The sequence below is a fragment of the Protopterus annectens genome, chromosome 9.part0, assembly GCF_019279795.1.
Source record: "Protopterus annectens isolate FY-2018-M chromosome 9.part0, PAN1.0, whole genome shotgun sequence".
Lineage (NCBI taxonomy): Eukaryota > Metazoa > Chordata > Ceratodontiformes > Protopteridae > Protopterus > Protopterus annectens.
The window spans coordinates 819,512,429-819,533,696 of NC_056743.1; the positions used below are offsets into that span (position 1 = coordinate 819,512,429).

The 21,268-nt window shown below is 43.1% G+C and overlaps 1 protein-coding gene across 1 annotated transcript in view; it reads right to left on the reverse strand.

Moving 5' to 3' along the window:
- Positions 1-21,268, reverse strand: part of LOC122811561 (sentrin-specific protease 1-like) — a gene marked incomplete in the record, with an annotated part of 1,729,916 nt that overhangs the window by 290,879 nt on the left and 1,417,769 nt on the right. Inside the window, 2 exon segments of the mRNA XM_044083479.1 lie at positions 17,793-17,872; positions 18,184-18,387. Coding sequence (XP_043939414.1) covers positions 17,793-17,872; positions 18,184-18,387 — 284 coding nt within the window.

Here is a 21,268-nt window from a genome sequence, read left to right on the forward strand (position 1 = left end):
TTGAGGGTCTGCAATTGGGGATGCAGGAATTCTCCATTCCTCTGGGTTAGGAGTGGAGAGATCTGAGGTAGGTGCCATGGTGGCAGGGGTGACGGGCTGCGCAGCAGTGGGTACCAGTGCTGGCATGGCCAGTCTGGGGCAATCAAGATTGCCCTCAATTTCTCCTCCCTTACTTTGAGCAGTACCCTTGAAATGAGTTGTAGAGGGGGAAATGCATAGACCGAGAGGTTTACCCACTGGAAGGATACAGCATCCACTTTCCAGGCCTTGTTGTGAGGTTCCCTGGTGCAGCATCTGCTGAGCTGATGATTGGAGTGTGAGGCAAAGAGGTCTACTTTCGGGGTGCCCCATTTCTGGGTTACAAGGGTGAAGGTTCTGAGGTCTAGCTGCCACTTGTGTGGGTCTAGCAGGTTTCTGCTTAAGTTGTCTGCCAGTGAGTTTAGACAGCCTGGCAGGAATTGTGCTAACAGATGTAGTTTCATGGCTGAAGCTGTGTGCCAAAGGGTCATGGCAAGCCTGCAGAGAGGATAAGAGTGAGTCCCTCCCTGCTTGTTGATATACCACATCATTGTGGTGTCTGTTTTGATCAGTAGAGGCCCCGGGAGAGTAGGGGTCTGAAAGCTGTCAGTGCGTGCTGAACAGCTAACATCTCTTTTAGGTTGATGAGGTGCATTTGATTTGGGCTCCATTGGCCCTGAATGCACCTGCCATCCAGGTGAGCAACCCAGGCATAGTCTGATGCATCTGTGGTGAGGGTCTGGGTGGCGTAGGGTTGTGAGAAGGGAAGTCCCTTGTGGTTGCATGCTGCTGCCCACCAAAGAAAATCTTTCCTTAGACAAGGTATCATTGGTATAAGAGTTTCCAGGTCTTAAGAGTGCCGACACCAAAGGCTTTTTAGGTACCACTGTAGTTTCCTCATATGCAGTCTGGTATATGGAATGAGTAGAATGCAAGAGGCCATGAAACCTAGAGCTTGCGGGATTTTCCTTGTGGATAACTGGGTACTGATGGCTAGTTGAGCGAAGAAGCCTGTCAGGTATGCTTGTTTTTCTGGATTAAGGAATGCCATCTGGGATGCTGTGTCCAGGCTTGCTCCCAGGAATACAATTTTTTTGTGAGGGGAATAGTTTTGATTTATTTTCATTGATAGTATACCCCAGGGAGGTCAGTAGGTCCTTTACAAAGGTCAGGTGCTGAAGCAGCTTTTCCTGACTGTCTGCCTGAATCAAGCAGTCATCTAAGTATGGGTAAATTTGAATACTTCTTTGTCTGCAAAAAGCAATGGCGGGAGCCAGACATTTTGTGAAAACTCTGGGAGCAGTAGATAAGCCAAAGGGAAGCGCAGAGAACTGAAAGTGCATAGATCCTGCCCTGAAACGTAGGTATTTCCTGCATGATTCCCTAATTGGGATGTGTAGGTAGGCCTCTTTTAGGTCTAGGGTGGCTAACCAAGCATCCTTGGAAAGCATAGGTAGCTAGAGGGTGAACATTCTGAATTTTGGTATCACCAGAAAGGTGTTTAGAATGGACAGATAGAGTATGGGGCGACATGTGCCCTCTTTTCTGGGTACCAGGAAGAGTCTGGAGTAGAAACCTTGGCCTATCTGTTCTACTGGAACATGCTCTATGGCCCTCATGAAGAGCAGGGAAAGTACTTGCTTTTTGGTCTCTGCCCACTGGTTTGGAGGAATATCTGGGAACCCTTTTAGGGTTGGCAGAGTGTGGAAATAAATTCTGTATCCCTGGGACACCATGTTGAGGACCCAGCAGTCATAGGTAATGGTGGCCCAGTTGCCTCTGTGGAAAGAGTTTTCCTCCTAGGGGCACAAGCAGGTGGGCAGAGGGAGGGGGTGGAAGTGTTAAGTCACTGTGAGTTCTTACCATAAGGGGGTGAGTTTGCACGCCCTGTTTTTGAAGTGGAGGAACTCCATTGCTTAGATCTCTGCATTCTCTGGGGCTGTTGTTGGGGGGGGGTCTGTTTCCCCTGGGTCTGGGCTGAGACAGCCTGGAGGGGGCAGGAAAGGATCAGTGCTTGGAGGGGCAATGCCTACTGAACCTCAGCAGCTGGACCTTTAAGAAGTCTGTCTGCAGTGATTTAGCTTTTTCTTCCATCTTTTTTAAGACCTCTTCTGCCTTGGTGCCAAATAAATGGTCTTTGTTCAAGGGTGCATCCAATAATTTGGATTTGACATGGTCTGGCAAGGTCTGTTCCTTAAGCCAAGCATGCCTTCTAATGACAGAACTGGTGACTGCTGCCCTGCAAAGATGCTACTAGGGTGTCAAAACCACATTGTAAGGTGTGCTTAGTTACTTGACTTGCAGAATGCATTAACTGTTGTAACTCTATTTTCTGCACAAGCAGGAAAGGAAGATATTTTTTGTTTGAGGAGTTCCATGGTATGTTGCTGATATTTCAGCATGTGGAACTGGCAATTTAACGCTCTAATAGCAAGATTAGCAGAGGTGTATACTTTTTAACCCCATCTGTTTAATGCTCAGGAATCCCTATCTGAGGGGGTGGGATTCTTAATTGAGGTTGCTTTGATTCCTTTAGGTCCCTGAAAGATGACCTCGGGGTCAGCAGTAGGATTTTTGAAAATAATTTTGAGAGAGTCAGGGACTCTAATACCAGTCAGGTTTTCTTTGAGCAGGAGGGAGGGTGTCAGGAGTCAGACTGGATTCCATAAAAACACCATCCACGACATCCAGGACAGGAGGAATGGCCAGGTCTGTGCTATGGAAGATCTAAGAAATCCTGGAATATCTTTTTAGACTGAGGATAGTCCAGACATTCCCATTGGAAATGCTCCCTTAAAGTATGTAGGGTTTCCCCAACAGAAAAGTCCTCGGTTGGAGAGGCTGAAGGGATAGATTCCTCTGCATCAGAATCCTCATAAGCAGAGAGGGGTTGCATATCTTCATATTCAAAATCATCAGAGTCATTGGACTCTAGTTCAGATAAGACTACTGGGGACAAGTCTCTTTCTTTTGGAAGGGGTAGCCTGGCTTCCCCTAATAAGCATTATAAGGTCTTCTGCCATTTTAAGCATTTGAGACTGAGGCAAGGAAGTCAGTGCCTGAGTTTGGGTAGTCATTTTTTTGGGGGTGGTTTGTACCCTGGGCCTTAGAAACACGGTTGTTTTTGAAAGAACTGAAGATGTGAAAGAAGTCGTCAGTCTGTGTCTAGTATCAGTAGTCCAAAGTACTTCCTCGGAAGCCGGTGCCTGCTCAGCAGCTCTGGACCCATCCGAGGTAAAGACACCCACAGGATCCTTAGTCGAAGAAGAGTCTCGCAGCATACTGGACTCCGAAAGGGTCTCGGTAGCGACCTGTGAATCCACAGAAGCAGGCATCAGGGGCTGCGAAAGCACCTCACTAAGGACCGGAGAACTGACGACTAGCTTAATGGAAGCATTGGCAGTTTTGGACCTGTGCGGTCTGTCTCTGTCTTTAGCCTTACTTTTTTTGGAAGATCAGTAGTCGAATGGCTTACCAAAGGCATATCGGAATTCGAGGACTGAGAGCGAAAATATATAGCTACAATAAGGGCCCAACGACATATAGTTCTGGTGTTGAACAAAGCACAAAAGCGACAGCGGGGGACGTCGTGGTCTGGGCTTAAACAGGTGACGCAGTAAGAATGGAAGTCTCAGTGTGGTATTTGCTTTCCACAGGCAAGACAATTGTTAACTTTTTCTGACATCTGTTACAGCAAGAAAAAAGGATGCCCAGTGGGGTACTTAGCTTTAGAAGACTTCAATTCGGAACCGAAAACTCAGGTATTGGCTTACCGGCACTCGTGTGAACTGCTTCTGCTTTGGGCTCCTTGGCAAGAAAGACTGATGTAATGGCGTTGGCTGCCTGTTTTTATACCACTGACGACCTGACGTTAGTCTTGGAGCGAAAGCAACCAATGCAGAAATACCAAGCCTCTGGTATTCGGGCTGACTGAGGGCTACCCTGTCAGGATAACCCAAATGTGATGACTGCAACAGTGAAACACGAAGATCATAATTACAAACAGAAGACTATGGGGGGAGCAAAATTTGGAATATGAGAAATGATCGATGTCCTGGAATATAAATATTTTACAGAAATACAGCACAAATATTAGGTATAACATTAGTAAGAATGGGAAGATCAACTATTGTGGATTTTAAAATGGAAATAAGTATATAGAATAACAGCATTACCTACAAAGAAAGAGTAAGTTTATTTAATCAGATTCTAAATTTGTTATTGGTAAATATGAACACTATATTGGCAGGGGATTTTAATTGTGACTTCAGAGGCAGCCATAAAAAGGAAGGAAATAATGTAAGAAAAATATCAGACATTATGAAATTTGGAAAATAGTACTCTTATGAAAGAAATTCATGGACTTATAGAGGGAATACCTATAGAACTGAAACAGATTACTTTATATCAAAAGGACTAATCATAAGGAAAGGAGAAGCGAGTGAAACATTTTTTTCAATCATTTAGCAATATGGATAGAGATAAAATTAAAGTCCATGAACTTGAGGCTATCCTATCACACTACTCCCCAGACTTAGTCATCCTAACTGAGACTTGGCTTAAACCTCATATCCCCAATATTGAAAGTACACCTTCTGGGTATAATAAACTTCGTACTGACAGAACTAACAAAAAAGGTGGGGGAGTATTCCATTTAAAAATAACTTAAATATACAACTTTTGGATCTAAATGTATCCACACCGACCTACTCCTTAGCAAATTACAAATTAATTCTAATAAGCATATAGCTGTGGCTGCCATTTACACCCCACCTGGGAAAAATAGGTTCATAGGTATGTACTAGGCTATCTGCCCAAGGGCATTTATAAGCCTAGCCAGAATGTGTTGGCTTTCACCACCACCTTAGATTAGTTCCCTGTGCCTCTGTCTAGCAGAGCCATTAGTTCCCTGTGCCACTGTCCAGCAGAGCCACTGCAGTGATCCCCGGGGTAAATTTTCTGTTTCCCATCCACCCATCAAGGTTTCTCTTGAAGAGTGTTAGTGAGGGGCTCTGCCCGATGTATATTGGAATCCTGTTCCAAAGCATGGGGGAGTCTCTGAGACAGGAATCTATCCCTCCAGCATGTCCTATTTATCGTTGTGGTGAGGTTTAAATCTCTAGAGCATGTGGCTCTCTGGGATTTGCTTTTTTTTAGGTGGAGCATATCCATCAGTTCTGGGTTGGACATGGCCTTGTATGTCAGGCAGAGATCACCTCTGAGTAAGGGGTATGCAACAGAGTACAGCTGGAGTTTCCTGAGTCGGGCTGCATAGGGCATCTGTTTGAGGCCAGTAATCCTCTTGGTGAGGTACTTTTGTGGTCTTTCCAGCTGTGGCAGGTGTCTTGTAAGGTACATCCCAAATGGGGCGCTGTATTCTATGATGGGTCTAATGAGTGATGAGTAGAGAGGCACAATAACCTCTTTTGTTCTAGATGCGAACCCTTTTATGATTAGGTGGGCCACGTAGAAGGATTTTCTAACCACCTTGGCAATATGATTATCAAAGGAGAGATTACTATCTACTTGGGTCCCCAGATCCCTTATTACATTTTCTGTATTTAGAGGACTACCACCTATGTGGTAGTTTGCGGGTACTTGATTTTTTCCAAAGGGGATAACTATGCACTTTTTGGCATTTAGCTTGAGGCCATGATTTTGACACCAGGTATCCGTCTCAGTGAGACCCTTCTGGAGGGTATCTGTATCAGCCGGAGAATTAATTATGGCTCCTAGTTTGCAGTTGTCTGCGAACTTGGTCAGCCATAGTCCTCCTATGCTTGCCTGTACCTCTGAGAAGTATATACCGAACAGGAGGGGTCCTAGGACTGAGCCCTGGAGGATGCCACTTGTAACCGGTTTAGAGCCGGACGTAGTGCCTGCAACTCTCACCATGTGGGTTCTTATCCATGAGCCAGTAGGCAACCCATCTCATGACGTAGGGGTTTATGTTCAAGCTGGTGAGCTTGTTTATAGTACTAGAATGGGGAATGGTGTCAAACGCCTTTGCGGGGTCTAGGTAGGCTGTGTGGACCTCCCTTCCCTCGTTTAATGCCTTGGTAACTTGTCTCAAAGAAGTCCACCAGGTTTAGGAGGCATGATCTGCCCTTAACAAAGCCAAACTGGGTAGGGTCCAAGGTTTGGAGGTTCACAATGTCTCTGTTAATGAGTTCCATGATGATGCGCTCCATAGCTTTGCAGACCAGGCTAGTCAGGCTTATAGGGTGATAGTTCTGATGGTAATGGCTACAACATGCTTGGAGCAGAAGCAGGAATAGTTTGAGCAGGCGTGGCTATTTAAGAGCAAGGCAAAAGGGCAGAGAGTTGCCTATGTGCCCTCTTTCTCTTTACTTTGTCTTACTTTTTCAGATGTTTTTGCCTGATCTTTCTTGGTTCTTTTGGTGAATGAAAGACAGAATCCTTTAACATATCTCTTGCAGTGGCAGGGAGAAGGCCCTTGAAAATTAATTTGTTTCCTCTATTCGAGATTGTGGCTCAAATGTTTTGCAGATTTCACACTGGGCATTCAGGTGTGTAGGCTTTGAGCAAAAGAAGCATTGATCATGTGTGACCTGGGGTGGAATTTTTTGCCCACAACTGATGCACTCTTTACAGCCCATAGCTTTCTCTGTTATCACAAAAACATGAGGTACAATAAGTGACAAAGCCAGATATAAAGAAGTTATATGCCTACCATAACTCTAAATCCCTTAAGTCTGCCTTACACAACAGTTGGGTACAGAGCCTCTGCTCAGATCTGATCTAATGGCCAGATCGGATCCAAGCAGAGCCTCTGTTTGGATCTGATCTGGCCATTAGATAGCTCTCTAGTGCTTCAAGCTCCTACAGCCTTTCCCATAATCCCTTAATCCCTTCTGAGCCTACCACTTCAGACAGAGCTTTACTGATTACAAGTACCAAAATACAGCATTAACATTCACAGAACAGAATCTTGACAATCTGGATGAGGGAATCAAGGCAGTGATGTTGTATTGGACAGACTTTGATGAAAAGGATCTAGTGCTATGGCCTTGCTCAGTTTATAAGAGGCAAATATGCTGTTTTGGCATCTGGGACTGTATTTAGAGATAGCTGCTAACTGTACCTTGATTGTGTGTAGTAGCTGGAACCTGCTTCAAACAAGAAAGACAAACTGGAGAGTATCCACAACAGAAACAATATATACATCAAATTCTTAACTGGTGGCCCAGATAGAGAAGCAATTCCATTTGCTGTTATAAATCTTATGAAAAGACTATTTTTGAGTAGTGGACAAAATGTGGATTACATCCCTTAAAAGGGTAACTGGAGAAAATGTGGTTATCTTGAGGTTGTGCAGGTCCAGAGGGGCTGGCCAGAGTGGCATGAAAGATCCAGTCTTGGATCTAGAAGTGAAGGATGCTTCATCAAGTGAGGTGTGAGCAGGGGGGAAACCAAATCTCCCTGGGCCAGTATGGAGCAACTGGGATTATATGCAAATTGTAAGTTGAACACTACCATAGAAGCTTGGTGATTAAGGGAAGAGAGGGAAGGCATAAAGGATGCTGGGGGGGGGGGGGTCTCTGGCAGAAAAGAGCACATCTAGGTGACTGTCTCCCTGAGGAAACTAGGGTGAAGTAGCTTCTATGCTTAGTATATGAGGAAGATGCAAACAAATTTCAGCAAAGCTGGCCCCACTGACTGAAAATCTGCTGAGCCACTGATGGACTGCAAGACCACTTATGACACATTAGGACAGACCTGCCCAGTCTGTTAGCTAGCAAGCTGGATTTCCCCAGAATATGTATTGCCAGTAGAAGATGACCTGAATACAAAGCTCACTACCATACTTTCATATCCTCTCTACAAAATGGGTAAAATGTGGTTCCTCCCTGGTTGCTGATGTAAGACTACTGACATACTGGCCACTTGTGTGGCTATCACTCGAATTCAAGAGATCCTAAAATTCCTGTAATGCTAGGTGGACTGCCCTCATCTCCAGGATGCTGATGTGTAGACTGGCCTCTGTATGACTGCAAATGCCTTTGGCCATGCTCTCCTCGAAATGCACCCCCCCCCCCCCGAGGGGAAGCATCTGTGGTTACTACTGCTATTCCTGTCAGCAGAATGAATGGTCTTTCTAACTCTAGAAAAGGAGATATCAGCTATTAATCTGAAGGATTTCTCCAAGACTAAGTTAGATGAAAGATAGTTGGAGGATCATCTGTCAGATGCAAATACTGTGTGGCTAACATCCACTGGAGAATACTTATGTGAAACGTGGTATAAAACCATAATAAGTGCTGCTGCCAAGAGGCCGATAACTGCTGGTGCCTCTTAATGTTCGTAAAGGGTTTTAACAGAATACTGAAGGGAGGACAGTCTTTCTAGGGTGAGACAATCTCAACATGAAGTTTTGTCCAGCTGGCACCTGATACATGTAATTTGTTGCGAGGGCTGTAGCTGAGATTTGTGGTAGTTTACAGATATGCCTAAAGATAGAAAGAGCTGTAAAAAGTAGTCCTTGGGTATTAGTAAGGACCAGGATCCAACTGTCTAGATTTGGGAACATGTGGATCCGTTTAAGTCACAGGTGGGCTGGGATTATAGCCATGCACTTGGTAACACCCAGTGGGCTGTGGTGAGACCAAAGGGCAGAGCTCTGAACTCAAAAGGATTGGTTCCTATCGAGAAGTGCAGAAACCTCTTGGACTCATTTGTGATCTTTATGTGGAGGGAGGCATACTGAAAGACACATCCAGTCATTTGCTTTGAGACGGGGCCAAATTGCTGATGCTGTGACTACTCTGAAAGAGATCTTTTTTTTATGAACAGTTTTAGATAGATCACAGAGAACCAGAACTGGCCAGAGATTGTTGCTGTTCTTGAAGCAATAAAGAATTTTGGTTGAAAAATAAATAAATAAATAAATAAACAACTGATCCTCTCTGATCTGGTGGACCTCTTGTATGGCTACATTTTCATATGATGGAAGAAGTGTCTAAAGAGCCAGTCACATTTGGCAGGGTGGAATATTTGGCAACAGTGGCTTATGATGTGGTGGCTTTTCGGAAAATGGTACAGTATTGCCATCCACATTGTTAGATGCTGAGAAATCTACCCACTCTCCTGACTGCCTTCAGAGATGGACATTTGTGCAGACCTTCAGGATTGCTGATATGGCCGTTTTGAAGGATTCCCTGTAGATCCCTTCTGCTACACGGTCTACAGTGCTGAAATGGCCACCTCTGGCACGGCAGCTCCTCTCAGAGAGGGAATCATAATGCTGATGCTTTGTTTTCCCAAAAACAGATGGATATGGAACCCTTCTGATTTCTATCTAATGATGCCTGAGGGTTCTTATACCTGACTCTCATGACGGTGTTTTCCCACCTAGCTCGCATCTCATCAGCTTCTCTAAGTGTTGATCAAAATAACAAGGATCCATCAAAGGGAGCACTGGTAAAGGATGCCTCGAAATTGTGAAGTTGCAAAGGTGGAGCCAAGCATTGAGCCGAAGGATTATGTCAGTGTCTGCCACCCTGGCTGCTCCATCGGCTGCACTATGATAGACACATGGAGAGGTTCTTGACTACCCTAATTTCCAAGATGTTGATGTGAAAACTCTCCACAGTGTGATTCCAAAGTCCTTGTACCATGCTCCCCTCATGAAGGGGCATTTTTGGTCACTACTGCTGTCAGTGTAAGCAGAACAAACAGTTTGGTAGAATGCTGTGTCACAGGTTGACTCAAAGTATCCATAACTTGTTTAGCCAGGTCTCTTTGCAATCTGTTCATGTGTGTCTAGTAACTTAACACTCTCTAAGTGAATGTGCCGGAGGTATGAATGTGCTTTCCTCATCCTGTCAACTGTCTGGGACTCTATGCCTGTGAGGCAAGGACAGCACATGAATCATCCAGGGGTTCCTTCTTGGTGGTCACTGTAACAATCACAAAGTCCACCAGAGGACCTTCAGATCAAAATAGCCTATCCTTGGACTTTATTGCATTTGCAGTGGAATGGCTTCGACTACATTAGGTTACTCTCAAGCCTCCAGGTGACCAAGTCTGTGAGACAGTCAACAGGAGGGACAACCCCTTAATTTCTTATCCTGAGAGAGTGGGTTGGAAGCCCAGAATCACATTTGATTAAGCAATTCCACGACTTCAAAAAAAAAAAAAAAGTGACATTTTGAAAGAGGAATGGTGAGAACCCTCTTTCATCCAAGAGTGCACGCTGGAGGCAACAGACTCTGAAGGGGAATCAGCATGCTTCCTTCTGCATGTTCCCTTTCTAGGAATCTCTGGCTGTGACTGGTTGGAGTCAGCAGAAGAGTGAGATCACAGCTGCTATGAGTTGCTGAGGGATATGGCTCTGATCTGTCCCTGACAGCACTGATGAACAGATGGAGGGGCATCTTGGAGTTGAGCTGGCACTGAGGTGAGCCCTGCTGATAGCTTTTGGGAAGAAGAAGCCACAATCCTCTCCACAACCTTGGGCCTAAATTGAGGGAACACTCTTTGGCACTGACTCCACCGCTGCTGAAGCAGATATAGGTGGAGCTGAGGAGGGAAGCCTGGACACTGAGGATTTTGGCAGCCTTGAGACAAACAGTGACACTGGTGGCTTGACCACCAAAGACCCCAACACCAAACTGTCCCCAGGAGAGTAGTAGCGGTCAACAGTGCAGGGGACTGGAGTAGAGTTGGTCAGATGTGGAATAACTGGCATCGAAACCTGAAGGGCTGTCAAAGCCAACAACACAAGATCCAGGTGGGTAGAATGTTCCGAAGCTGCCAACGCAGAAATAGGCACTGAGGAAGGAGATAAAAGAGGTGAGGGGGAGAGTATCCAACTCAATCCACCATGGTAACAGAGGGGATGGGATGATGCCCAGTTCCATCAGCATCTTTAAGAAAGTCCTCATCACAGGCTCCCAATCAGATTCTAATGTAGTTCTAAAAGAACGCATCAGCTTAAAGGGTTATGCAGGTAGAGGACTGGAATCCAAAAAGTCACATAATTCTTGCTATGAAGAATGTCTACTGCTGATTGTGGCTGGAGACTTGTCCCTAAATCAATATTCTTTTTAATATTGGTGATGTGTGTTGTCTGTTCCAGAGAATATTAATTTCTTGCTAATTTTGGAGCAGAGGAGGAAGTTTCCTGATCCTCTGCCTTACGTCTTTTTGACTCTCTGTCCTCTTCTTTTTCTCTTTTCTTCAATGGTTTCACCACTGATTCTGCAGGAAAAAGTCCCATGACAATTAACCTCCTGGTCTTCCTGGCCATTAGGGACAAAAAGCTGAACCCCTTACAAGTGGAACACTTAACATTAAGGTGTTCAGGACCCAAAATAAGAATGCAAAGTTCTTGTGCATTCTGATGTGGGAACTCAATGCTCACATCTGGTGCACGTTTTGAGGCTCTTATCCATTACTTTAACAGCAATACATTACAAATAGAACAATTATATAATACAGCAATAACCAGATTCGTTCACTGTTGGAGTGGTTTTAGTCAGGAGGGCGAAGCCCGAGTGACCAAACAAAGCCAACCGTGGATAAATCCAGCATTACCCACACCTAGCCATGGACTATTGCTATTACATAATGACATTTAAGAAAAAGGTTAGTTACTTTTCTTAAATAATGCCCTTGTGTAAGGGCATTGTGCCGCTTTTCTGTGGTTTTCCCTGTATACTTGGGCTTTTTTGATGTAGTCTGCATGCATGTGGGACTTTGGTTTCCACACTTACACAGTACATCGGTGCTGTTCAACAGAAACCAGAAACAGGTTTGTGTAGTGTCGGACTCGCCAAACCACCAATGAAGAATTCACTTAAAAATGCACAGGAACCAAGTTCACATACAGTCCCCAATGCTCATAGAGTTCCAATAAAATATTCACTTAAAATAAACAGTTTCAAACGAACAGTTGTTTCTTCCACCAAAACTGTAAAAACAAACTACAGGAGCCAGAAAATAAATAAAAATAGCATGTAATGTAGCGTAGTTAAAAACCTCACACTGCACTCGATTTGAAATAAATCATCTTAATACAATGGACTTCTTCAGAAGTTTATTTTTATTTCCTGGCTCCCTGGTGGTCTGTATTTACAGTTTTAGTGGAAGAAACAACTGTTCATTTTAAGTGAATATTTTATTGGAGCTTTACGAGCACTGGACTATTTGTGAGCCTGGTTTCTGTGTATTTTTAAGTAAACTCCTCATTGGTGGCTTGGGAGAGTCAGACACTACGTGAACCTGTTTCTGCTCTCAAAGTTAAACTTGGCTGCACAGTCAAAAAAAAAAAAAAAGAGAAACTAGGAGACTTTCAACATACAGGAGAGATGGGACAGAGAAAATAAAGGAATAATCAGGTACATTTCTCTAGTTTTGCATAACATACCTGATTATGCTTTTATTCTTCTCTGTCCCATCTCTCTCATTGGTTTGAAGTCTCCGGTTTTGCAAGGTTTTCTTCTTTTTTTAAAAAAAAATCAAAGTAAACTTTTTATCACATATATTAATGGAAGAAGGTCCAGGTGACTGGACCTTTTTCCACTAGTATATGCTCGATTTACAATGGGCATGCTGGTTGGGTTGACCAATCAGCGGGCTCATTTTTGAATGTTAATGGACAGTCATTGTATAATTGTCAGTTAAACTGACAAGTCAAATCATATACTCTTCTTATTTTTACAGTAAGGCAAGAGAAAAATGTTAGGTGATCATCTAATGCTGAGGAGGCTAAGGCACTAAGTAAAACTAGAAGATGATGATGACTAATTACCTATAATTCCTGTGAAAAAAGCATAGTCTAAATAAGCACAATCATTGAAAATACTGTTTTAAATTTTGGTAAATGTTAAAAAAAATGAAAGCACTTCGTGACTGGCCAAGAACAAAATCCAGTCACAATGGCAGCAAATGAGATCTTAAGGGGTAGGCTTACAAGGGATTATTGTAAAGTTTGTAGTAGCTTGAGGCATTAAACAACTAGTTAATGGCTGGATCAGATCTGTATTTTAGAACTCCAACTGTCAGACTGGAAGAAACTGATTCATAGGTGTGTACTAGGCTAATGCCCCTGGAGCCTTTACAAGTCTATCTCATAGAAGTTCCCTGGCATCGTGCCGCCTGACGTTAGTTCCCAGTGCCTCTATCAAGAGGTGCCACTGGACTGATCCCCGGGATGAAATTTCTATTACCCATCCACTCATCAAGATTTCTGTTGAAGAGGGTCAGCGAGATGCTCTGGCTGACATGTATGGGAAGTCTATTCCACAGCATAGGCAGTCTCTGGGTGAGGAAGCTGTCCCTCCAGCATATTCTGTTGATTGTGATAATGAGGTTGCAGTCTCTGGAACGTGTGGTGCAGAGGGAATGGGATTTCTTTAGATGTAGCATTTCTAACAGAGCTGCGTTAGACGTGGCTTTGTAAGTCAAGCAGAGATCGTCTCTAAGTAGGCGATATGAGAGTGAGAACAGCTGGAATCTTGAGTCTGTCTGTGTAGGACTTGTGTTTAATGCCTGTGATCCTCTTCATAAGGTACTTCTCTGACCTCTCCAGCTGTTGCAGGTGTCTAGTGATGTACATGCCAAATGGGGAATTATACTCGATGATTGGTCTAATGAGGTAAGAGTAGAGAGAGACGATGACCTCTTTCTTCCTGGATGCAAAACCCTTGGTAATAAGATGTGCCATATAGAACTTTCTGACCACAGTGGCAATGTGGTGGTCAAAGGAGAGGATGCTGTCAACCTGCATCCCCAGAACTCTTATAACGCCTTCATTGTTCAGTGGGCTCCTACTGATGTGGTAATTAGTGGGAACTGAGTATTTACCAAAGGGATGACTATGCATTTTTTGGCATTAAGCTTAAGGTCATGGTTTTGACACCAGTCATTGGTCTCAGTGAGGCCGTTCTGTAGGATGTCTGCATCACTTGGGGAGTTAATAATGGTTCCCAGCTTGCAGTCATCTGCAAACCTGGTCAGCCAGAGTCTCTTTGTGTTGGCCTGGACTTCTGAGAAGTAGATGCTGAACAGGAGAGGACCCAGGACCGATCCCTGTGGGACACCACTTGTGACTGGTCAGCAGTCTGACTTGGAGACCACTACTTTCACACCGTGTTCTATCTGTGAGCCATCTAGTGATATAGGGGTTGATGTCTAGATTGGTGAGTTTATCAATAATTCCGGAGTGAAAAATTGTATCAAAGGCCTTGGCCAGACAGAGGTAGGCTGTATGCACTGCCTTACCTTCATCTACAGCCCTGGTGACTGACTCAAAGAAGTCAACCAGGTTGAGTAGGCATGATCTCCCTTTCACAAAGCCAAATTGCGTGGGGTCTAGAGTTTGGAGATTTCCTATACCTTTGTTAATCAGGTCCATGATGATGCACTCCATAGCTTTACATATCAGACTCGTCAGACTAATGGGGCAATAATTCTCAGGGTCTGTAGTCGCTTCCCTTTATGGAGAGGGGTGACTGTAGCAGCACGCCATTCGGTAGGGACAAAGCCTGAGGTGAGGCTGTGACTGAACAGGGCACACAGATGTGGTGCCAGTTCATTTTGTAGTTCGTGTAGAACACAGCCAGGGATATTATCAGGTCCCATGGAAGCTGTATTCTTGACCTTGGACAATGCAGCTTTAACCTGTGCTGCAGTAATGCTAGGTGCCTGGCATTCTTCCAGTATTGTGATTGGTCCTTTGGGGGGGGGGGGGCAGGGGTAAAGTTGGCACTGAATCTGCCGGCCAGTATGCTGGCAATATCTGTTGGCTGAGTATAGGAGGTACCATTGTGCAGTATCTCAGCAAATCTGGGTAATGCCGTGGCGGTTCTTGATATAGCTATAGAAGGCTTTGTGATTGTTTTTAGTACCTGCCGTAATTCTGCCTTCATAGCTGGCTTTAGAGAATTTGATGAGGGATCTCAACTTTTAGTTGAGGCTAATGAAGGAGTTTTTCCAGTCTTGGGACTTCACCTTTTTCTGCAACAGTTTCTTCCTTCGGTTGTAGAGTTTATTAACGGCAGGTGACCACCAGATTGGCTTCCTTTTTTTTGGAGGAGAGCATCTTTATTCTGTTGTGTATGGGTAGTTCAGTGAATTTGTGTACATGTTTGTACAGTGCATGGGTGTATGATTCGGCAGTCATGCAGCTATTTTCCATTGGCATGGGTACTGTTAAGTTAGCCACCTGTGTTTTTAAGAGTCCAAAGTCAGCTTTGGAGAAGTTTTTCAAGGTGGTTACTTTTGCGGGGGGGTGTGACTGAGATGTGGATTTCCATGGTGATTAGTTTATGGTCGGATCTGACCAAGGTGGGATTGACTATTGGTGTAGAGCAACGGTCGCCCACGTTAGTAATAACCAGATCAAAGACGTTGCTTCCTCTAGTGGAGGTCAGAATGAGCTGGTCCAGGGCATTGGAACTGTTGAATTCCAGGAAGCGTTGGGCCAGTGTATTGGTGCTTGAGAAGTTTTCCCAGTTGATGGAGGGGTAGTTGAAGTCTCCTAGTAAGAGGGTGTTGGGTTGGACCTTGATAGATTCCAGGGTGCTTAGGAACATGGAGTGAGATTCTAGGGACAAGGTTGGGGACCTATAGCAGGCTATGACTTGGATCGCCATCTTATCCAATGTTAGTTGTACCTGACTTATCTCAGATGCGTTATATGCTGGGCTACTAGTCTGGAGGTGTGCATATCCTTTACGAATATGGAGACACCACCACCTTTGGAGCTTCGGTCCATGTTTCGGGGCCGAAAGGTGTGGAATGAGTTATAGCCTGGTAGTGCAGGGGTGTTTTCTGCCTCTTTAAACCAGGTCTCCGTTAGAGCACAAATGTCAATGTTCTCCATTTTGAGGAGTGCTTCGAGCCAGTGCATCTTGAGATTTAGACTTCTAGCATTGAGCAGCATGACCCTCAGACTGCATTTAATTACAGCTGTCATGGTGATATTTTGGTCTTTGGAACACCAAAATAGGATTCCTATGTATAGCTATATGCTTTGCTTGAAAACAAAGGCGAAATCCTGAGTGGGAAAGCGGTGGAAAGCAAAAAGATTTTAACCTTTTCTGTCGGGGAAAAAGGTTGCAGTATTGTAGACTTAGGGAAAGACTACAGAGTTGGGGAGGAAAAATCTATGAAGAGATTTGCTCCATAGAATCAGTCGAAAATATCAATAGTAGTAGTAGTACAATAATGCTAGGGTTTCTTAGAAGTACATATATGAGGAAGAAAGGCACTTATCTTTTTGAAGTAGCTGAAATGTTGAGAACTGTATCTGGTGCTGAAGGCTATAAATGAGATCTTGGGAACAGCAGGATGCAGTGCATTATGGAAGAGATTAGTAGCTTGAGCACTAGAGAAACTTCTAAGTGCAATGCTGCAGGCATGGATTTACCACAAGGGCAGATAACCCAGCCATCAACACAGACTGAGGTGACAATATAGGAACAGTGACTTCCCCAGTCTATGGATCTACAAGCTTACTTCATTTTATTTGAAATAGTACTTCTCTGATGTGGAAGTCATGTAAAAATTATACATTACTTTAACTAAAAGGATGATGAAGAGAAGTTTGTCTTGCACCAAAGCCTCTTTTTACAGCCTAATAAGAACTGCTGCAATGATGAAGCTACAATGAGGCTTATGTGCTTCCCTAATAACCGTCTCGCCACCCTTTCCAGAAGAACAACAATGTCCCACAACCTTTCCAAGAACCCACCTCATGATCAATACCAAGAAGTGCATACAGATTTGATACAGGCCTCTGGAAGCCACCTTCTGGCCACATCTATATTTGTAGAACAGTGATTATGTTATCCTGACAGATGTTTAGGAAGAATAAAACCATGATCATTGGTACATTTTCAGTACAACATTTGAAAAGGGCTCTGTGCTGCCTCCCCACATGTTTGATTAGCAGCACAGGAAGTGGAGGAGATGACCAGGGAGGATGGCAGTTCAGTGGTAAATTCTGGCTCATCCATCTTTGGGAGTGATGCAGATTTGGCTAGCTGCTTAGGTGATACTTGGAGGAGCAATGGCTTGTCACTTGAAGTACTAGTCTACTGTGCACATAAAGAAGACCTGGACATAGAACCATGCATGTTTCTCTAAGGCTGCAGCACTAGTGGAGCTCAAGGAAGCTGCCATGGGGGATATGAATCCATAAGGTCAGGGGATGGGAGAAGGCCAAGGAATTCTACAGACAGGCCCCACTCTCAGTCTCCTCTCACTTCTCTCTCCATTTAAATAATGAGCTGATAACTTTTTCCCTGGTCAGAAATAAATGGGTCACCGGGTCTCTCACTCAGACTGGAGGTGCCTAAACTTCATGCCCTACAAGAGAGCAATTAATGTGTTGATAAGGGAATGACAGTGAAACCATTAAGAAAGGATCCTATGGAAATAAAGAAAAATGCTGATACAATCCTTGGTAAAAGTAGTTTACAAGAAATTTAAACATGGATGGTCTGACCCCCCCCCCCCCAACTCCTTCCAGAAGTTTTTTTTTATATCACCGATGAGGATGGACCCTTGATGCATTGTGGAAAAAATTACGAAAGCTCCAGCTACACTGCAGAATAGCTCTACAAGATGTCCCTGATCATCCAGAATCCAAAAAGATCTAAAACAGTATGACTATACTGTAACAGAACTAGAATCAGAAGACCACAGTTTAACACACATTACTACAGCCAATATGAGATGGCCATCAAAGTGAAAACACACCTTGCAGATAAAATAGTATATTAAAAAAATTAAATTCTACTTACAGCAATAAACTACAAGCTACAGCACCACTTCCACCCATGGAATCGTAATACTCAATTGACTTTTTTCTGAAATCCACAACCTGAAAGAAGAGACATTTTGACAGAAGTATAGAAACTACACAGACACTAACTGAAAAAACAGCTACAAATCTTGACCAAGAAACTGGACAAGTATTGATATTTATATTTTTAATTGACTTTGCCAACTCTCTTCCAAGCTCTAACATTATCTTAGTCTGTGAAGTGTTGATTTTGCAAACTTAATACAGTATTCTCATTTGTCCATTACCATCTAAATCTGCAAAATAAAGATTAGTTTCTAAAAGACTGCAACAAGGTATATATGCAACATGTACACTGCATACGTATGTATATACTATAAGATACACACCGCTAAACACCAGTGAACTCCTAGATGAACAGGAACCAGAAGAATGTCCACTGCAAAAATGTCCACTTTTTTGGTCCACCTTTTCACAGCTTGAAAACCTGCAGATTTTAGTCTTGGAAAGAAAAATGTGTTAAATGCGTGCACTTTTGGTAGCATCTTATTTGTACTTCTGTCCACCAGCATATTCATATAAAAATTGATAATCTGGAAAAACAAAGAAAAAGGAAAATTAGTGGCCAATAAAACAAAACAAAAAAAAAAAGGAGAAAAACTATAATGCTCAACTTGGGAAAGAAATTAAGATCTCAAGATGCAAATAACACACAAGTCAGCAATGAGCAGTACTTTATCAACTGTTGCCATGCTTCCCCATTAAGCCATGTTATCAACAAAACAAAAAGTATCTTCTAATACTCATCTGCACAGAGCTTTCTCACCATATCTACAATCAACTGTGTGCCTTGGTCAAATGGTTGATAAAGCTCTGTGTTTAATTTATATTCCTGACATGAGGTACTGTCTGCAAATGCAGTAACACTGGGGGGCTCAGAATTCATTACTACACTCGTAAGAGATAAAATTCTGTGGCAAAGCCATAATTTATAAAAGCTTCAAAACACTCTAACTGGAAATTTCACAAGGCCAAATAAAGAGTTGTGGGTCTGTAGCATTTAAGCTTTTCAGTGTTTTATGTGAGCACAGCTACATAGGTTCATAGGTGTTTACTAGGCTAACGACCATAAGGGCCTTTTTAAACCTAGCCATGCATCCTGAATCACTGACAAGTTCTGACACCATTGATAAGTGCAAGCATGGGCCTGGGATGTGAACCATTTAGAGGTTACCTGTTTGCATTAGAGACATAGGTGCCAAACCAGGGATGAATTTCTGGTTTCCCCATCCAATTGACCAAGTTGCCCTTGAATTGGGTTAGGGAGGAACTCTACTTCACATGGATGGGGAGCCTGTTCCATAGATTGGGTAGTCTCTGGGATACATACCTATCTCTCCAGCAGGTCCTATTTATATCACAGACAAGGTTTAAGTCTTTAGAATGGGTAACTGACTCACATAACATCAAACAATGAATAGGATACAGTGCCAGAGATGTCTTAAATGTGACAATGCCTCCAGTGATCTATGTTTGAGAAGCTCCTAAGCTACAATACTGGAGGAACCGGTAGGTAAGGTGGAGCCATACAGACAATGGACTGCTCACCAGTCAAGGTGAAGGACAATAAACTAAATCATTACAGAGTTGGCTAAAGGTGGACACCTGAAGAAAGCAACTTACTGGATATCATAAGTAACATTACAAAATGAGAACAGAAAATGAAAAAAAAAAAGTCTGATTGGCTATCAGGAGTGGACAGAACATTTTTAACTCACACCTAAATCAAGTCCTAATCCAAGTAATTCCACCCCCTCCCCCCAACAAAAAGCCATTTCATGAATGCAAGAGCACACAGTTGGCTGGGTCTTGAAAAGACATTACCACACAACCAAGCATGTAAGGCACCCCCAGCTACTGAGCTTATTTATTATTTATTTAACATTCGCTGACCAGAATAGTCCGACCGAGCAGAACCCCTTTTTCAGCGGGGGCCCCAGGGAGAAAATCTCCACAGTAGAATTAAACAATAAGACAGACACAGTATATAATATAAAAAAAAAAAAAGAGCGAGCACACCATGGGTGCATACTGTTCAATGCATACACCTATAAATGCTACTGTTTACCTACAGCCCATTGCTGCAATAATCCATACATACAGTAATGTGCAAACCTGCAATTTCTTCTTGAAGAAGCAGAGGAACTGCTGAGAGGAAAAGTAAACCTTACTGTTAAAGCTGCTGCTGAAGGATTCCACCTCAACCCCCTCTCAAGTAGCAATTACAGATACTAGATTTGCTATCTCGATGGCAGTGAAAGGAATTCAGACAGTAGTCATAAGATCAAAGGCTGTCCTGGTTGAGGACAATGATCATTCACCCAGACTAAATAAATAAAAGGATATACAAGCAGTAAGCAGGGTATACACCCCTGCTTCAATTTACACAACTGCTAGACTGTGTAAATGTATTGCGCCACTGAAGGGTAATAGATATAAGAGTACTTATCACATCAGTTGATTTACAGAGTGCTATCTGTAGTCGAGTAGGGCATTTTGCTGCTACCATCTTGTGCCCTCTCTCACATGTGCCTCTTCACAAAAAAAATCTTAAGTACGCACCCGTGCGGGTGTGCCCTCTTAGGCCAGTGTATGGCATTCCTGAGCCATAGTTACTGGTGTCTATACCCTTAAGTTCCCAGTTCTTAATCCTGATAAAGTGGATTCCAACTGCTGTATCCATCTTACAGCACTACGAATATGAATACACTGTAGAGCTTTTCTCCCCAAGACTTCACTAAAAATGACACTCTGAACAGATAAGACTATCTCAGATAACAAATGGAAGTAACACTAAGCTTACAAGGATATACATTTATAAATAAATTTGTTGTTAGTTCTTATAGAAACTCTGGCTGCAACCTAGAAAGATAAGCAGTAATTAGCTAGAAAAGAAGAATCAGTCCTAGAAATTACTACCCGCTATGTTAACATTTTTATAGATCAAATGATATGTTCACTGCTTAAACATCTGCTTTATCGTATCTGATGGACCATATGCAGTGGATATAAATTCTGAACAGAATGCCAAGCAGCACTCCAAGCATCTCAAAGAGAACTTCAGGGCATAACAGCCTGAAAAAAGTTCTCGCCACTAAGCACTCCAGTAAAGATTCTAAAATATAATTTCAGGATAATGTTTGCATAATTATGTAAAAGCAGAGAAATCTGCTGTTGAGAGATTCTGATATAAATACTAGAAGCAACCAACCTTCTGGTCAGATGCCTTTCAGCTAATAAGCCCTTGGCCATTTTTTTTTTACCAAAATACAATGCAGTGTAATAACCACTTGAACAACCATCCATTAGGAAATCAGAATATCTATCGTGAGCACAAAAACAAGGTTTTTGATGCTTGCAGACACTGAAGAGGTAAAACCACAACTACATAACTGAACATCAACTAAGCAAGGT